The sequence below is a fragment of the Aptenodytes forsteri genome, unplaced genomic scaffold (assembly GCF_000699145.1).
Source record: "Aptenodytes forsteri isolate BGI_AS27 unplaced genomic scaffold, ASM69914v1 Scaffold304, whole genome shotgun sequence".
Classification (NCBI taxonomy): domain Eukaryota; kingdom Metazoa; phylum Chordata; class Aves; order Sphenisciformes; family Spheniscidae; genus Aptenodytes; species Aptenodytes forsteri.
Genome location: NW_008794886.1, coordinates 173,465 through 178,015, shown reverse-complemented (window position 1 = coordinate 178,015; position 4,551 = coordinate 173,465). Strand labels below are relative to the sequence as shown.

At 48.3% G+C, this 4,551-nt stretch overlaps 1 protein-coding gene across 1 annotated transcript in view; it reads right to left on the bottom strand.

Moving 5' to 3' along the window:
* LOC103895287 (rab-like protein 2A) overlaps positions 1 to 4,508 on the bottom strand; it is a gene marked incomplete at its 5' end in the record, with an annotated part of 14,335 nt that extends 9,827 nt beyond the window's left edge. The window contains one exon of the mRNA XM_009274838.2: positions 4,418 to 4,508. Coding sequence (XP_009273113.1) covers positions 4,418 to 4,508 — 91 coding nt within the window. The remainder of the gene's footprint in view (positions 1 to 4,417) is intronic.
* Between the last annotated feature and the right edge of the window lie 43 nt (positions 4,509 to 4,551).

The following is a 4,551-nucleotide window of genomic DNA, read 5'->3' as shown; positions in this document are numbered from 1 at the left end:
CACAGGTTGCCCAGAGAGGTGGTGGATGCCCCATCCCTAGAAACATTCAGGATCAGGTTGGACGGGGCTCTGAGCAACCTGATCTAGTTGAAGATGTCCCTGCCCATGGCAGGGGAGTTGGACTAGATGACTTTTAGAGGTCCCTTCCAACCCAAACTATTCTATGATTCTATTCTATGATCTTTCAATTGTTCTCATGGCTCTTCTCTGAAACCTTGTATTGGGTTTAAGTAGCAAGGTGTTTGTAAGGGGGGTGGTGCTGCAGGGGTGGCTTCTGTGAGAAGACACCAGAAGCTGACCCCATGTCAGGCAGTGACAGTTTCAGTCAGCTCCAAGACAGACCCACCTCTGGCCAAATCACACCCAATCAGCGACGCTGGTGATAACATATTTAAGAAGGGGTAAAAAACGCTGTGCAGCAGCTGTAGAGAGGGGAGTGAGAAAATGTGAGAGAAACAACTCTGCAGACACCAAGGTCAGTGAAGAAGGAGAGGGAGGAGGTGCTCCAGGCGCCGGAGCAGAGATTCCCCTGCAGCCTGTGGTGAAGGCCATGGTAACACAGGTGGTCCCCCTGTGTCCAGTTGTCCTCCACCCGAAGGACCATGGTGGAGTAGATGTCCACACTACAGCCTGTGGAGGACCACACGCCGCAGCAGGTGGATGTGCCCTGAAGGAAGCTGCAGCCCATGGAGAGCCCACACTGGAGCAGACTCCTGGCAAGAATTGTGGCCTGTGGAGAGTAGCCCATGCAGGAGCAGGTTTTCTGGCAGAATCTGTGGCCCATGGGAGACCCATGCTGGAGCAGTCCATTCCTGAAGGACTGTACCCCATGGAAAGTACCCATGCTGGAGCAGTTCTTGAAGAACTGCAGCCTGGGGAAGGACCCAAGTTGGAGAATTTTGTGAAGGACTGTATCCCATGGGAGGGACCCCACGCTGGAGCAGGGGAAGACTGTGAGGAAGAAGGAGCTGCAGAGGCAAAGTGTTATGAACTGAGTGCAATCCCCATTCCCTATTCCCCTGCACTGCTCAGGGGGAGGAGGAGGTGGAAGATTTAGGAGTGAAGTTGAGCCTGGGAATAAAGGAGGGATGACGGAGGGAAGGTGGTTTTAGTTTTGTTTTACTTCTCACTATCCTACTCTGTTACAATTAATTGTCAATGAATGAATTAATTTCTCCAAGTCAAGTCTGTTTTGCCCATGATGGTAACCAGGACAGTAAGTAACCTCCCTGTCCTGACCTCAACCCACGAGGTTTTTCATCATATATTCTCCCGCTGCCCTGTCGAGAAGGGGGAGTGATAGAGTGGCTTGGCGGGCACCTGGTGGTCAGCCAAGGTCAACCTACCACAAACCTCCACCATTTTTCAGTGCTTTTACTGAATCACAGAAATAAGAATTAGACACAGTCTTGCTGTAGTGGTTTCAAAAAGGAGTCTTAGTGTAATGTTTCAAATCTGGGATAGCTATAAAATCTCTGAAATTAATATTCTGGTTTTATATCCAAAGATCACCTTAGCTGTTTGGAATACAGCTCTCTTTTGAAGCTCATATTCAGCTAAGCACTGAAGTTCATCATCTTTCTTGCCTCCCAGGATGGTTTCTAATTCTCCCTATGAACTTACATGGAACCATATTATAAACCATCCCAGTTTACCTGCATTAGTTTATTATTGAAACTGTTGTTACTAACCAGGTTAGAAACAATGCAACTGGCAAAATAGGTGGATGATGCTTCACTATATTACAGATACTAGTTGTTTAAGAATTGCAGCATTTCCTCACTCAAAGTAATGATGTACACTGATAAGACTCTTATGAAGAACCATCTCTATCTTTGTAAAATGTATTTCAAACATGAACCAACTGAACAGAATTCAGAAGAACCATACAGAATAACAAAAGATCTAGAAATCATGCCCTATGAGAAAAGGCAGAATAAAGTGAGGTTGTTTACCCTAAAAGAGAGAAGAAATAGAATCACAGAATCACAGAATGGTTTGTGTTGGAAGGGACCTTTAAAGATCATAGAATCATAGAATTCTTCAGGTTGGAAAAGACCTCTAAGATCATCAAGTCCAACCATTAACCCAGCACTGGCAAGTCCACCACTAAACCATGTCCCTAAGCACCACGTCTACATGTCTTTTAAACACCTCCAGGGATGGTGACTCAACCACTCCCTGGGCAGTCTGTTCCAATGTTGAACCACTCTTTCAGTAAAGAAATTTTTCCTCATGTCCAATCTAAACCTCCCCTGGCGCAACTTGAGGCCATTTCCTCTCATCCTATTGCTTGTTACTTGGGAGAAGAGACCAACATCCCCCCTCGCTACAACCTCCTTTCAGGCAGTTGTAGAGAGCGATAAGGTCTCCCCTGAGCCTCCTTTTCTCCAGGCTAAACAACCCCAGTTCCTGCAGCCACTCCTCATAAGACTTGTGCTCTAGACCCTTCACCACTCATTTACTATATTGACAGAGTAAAGGAGTCTGAAGACAGTTTCACACTGCAGCTAAACTGATATAATATCTAGCTCGCAAGAAAGAGCAAGCCCACTCTCTACTCTTCCTTCCTTTGCCTGTGCATTCCCACCTGCCCCTTTCACCAGCACTGGTGTGTATAAGTCTCCATGGTGAAATGTTTTAGGAAGCAAAATGAGTAGAAACCCATTCACTTATTTTGTGAGTGGTTAATATGCACGGTTAGCTTCCTGAACTGGCTTGACGATGGACAGGACTAGGCCTATAAGTGAACGCTGGTGGTACATAGGGGAAAAGGACTGCAACTTTCATGGCCAGCTAGCTTAGCTTCATGATAAAATTTAAATCTTAGTTAGCTTAGTTCCATCATGACACTGCATCCTGAGCAACAAGCACTTTGACTAACAGTGACTAACACAGCTAAATCAGGATTCTTGCAGCAATTACTTTGACAGGTATTCAATTCCTTGAAAAAAACAAAGATAATCTTTGACTTAGATATCCCCTTGCCTGGAAGTCAAATGTAAAAGTACTGGCATAGCTGAAGAACCTAATAAGTGAACAGTGATCTGGCCTGGTAGATGAAGGGAGAGTAGTGGCTATTGTCTACCTACGACTTCATTAAGGCTTTCAGCACTGTCTCCCGTAAGAGCCTCATAGAGAAGCTGTTGATGCACGGACTGGATGAGCAGACAGTGAGGTGGATTGAAAACTGGCTGAATGGCCAGCCAAGATGGTGGTGATCAGCGGCATGAAGTCTAGCTGGAGGCCAGTAACTTAGCAGTGTACCCCAGGGGTCAATACTGGGTCTGATCCTGTTCAACATCTTCATTAATGATCTGGATGATGGGGCAGATTGCACCCTCAGCAAGCTTGCAGATGACACAAATCTGGGAGAAGTGCTGATACACCAGAGGGTTATGCTGCCATCCAGAGGGACCTGGACAGGCTGGAGAAATGGGCTGACAAGGAACCTCATGAAGTTCAACAAGGAGACGTGCAAAGTCCTCCACTTGGGGAGGAACAACCCCATAGCACCAGTTTATGCTGGGGACCACCCAGCTGGAAAGCAGCTTTGCAGAAAAGGCCCTGGGGGTCCTGGCTGACACCAAGCTGACTGGGAGCCAGCAATGTGCCCTTGCCACAAAGGTGGCTACTAGTATCCTGGGCTGCATTAGGCAAAGTATTCCTTCGCCTCTACTCAGCACTGGTGAGGCCACACCTGGAGTACTGTGTCCAGTTCTGGGCTCCTGAGTACAGGAGAGACATGGACATATTGGAGAGATTCCAATGAAGAGCCACGAAGATGATTAAGGGACTGGAGCATCTCTCATGTAAGGAAAGGCTGAGACGGTTGGGACTCTTTAGCCAAGCAAAGAGATGGCTCAGGGGGGATCTCATCTATGAGTATAAATACCTGAAGGAACAGTGTAAAGAAGATAGAGCCAGGCTCTTTTCAGTGGTGCCCAGCGACAGGACTAGAGGCAACAGGCACAAACTGAAACATAGGAGGTTCCCTCTGAACATCAGGAAACACTTTTTCCACTGTAAGGGTGACTGAGCACTGGCACAGGCTGCCCAGAGAGGTTGCGGAGTCTCCCTCCTTGGAGATATTGAAAAGCCATCTAGACATTGTCCTGGGCAACTGGCTCTAGGTGGCCCTGCTTGAACAGGGGGTTGGACAGGATGACCTCCAGAGGTCCCTTCCAATCTCAACCATTCTGTGATCCTGTGATCCCTTCATTCCCCCATTTCCCTGCCTACAAACCACTGTTTGGCATCCCCTCGCCCACCGCAAGGAACTCCCCTGCCATGTTTTTGGGTCCATATACTGCTGCATATGCCAACAGCACCGCCGCTGTTTCCCTCTCTGCACATAGCCAGCACCACCCTGTCCCCAGGGCCCACGGAACACCTAAGCAGGGAACTCCCCACTTACCGACGAGAACCGCCTGCCCGTCCACCCGAGCACGGTGCTTGTAGAGCGTCAGGGCGAAGGTGGAGAGCTGCTGGGGGCGGCTGCGCCCGTGTTAAGGAGCTGACGGAGGAGCACGTTCCCCCACTCCGCAGCGA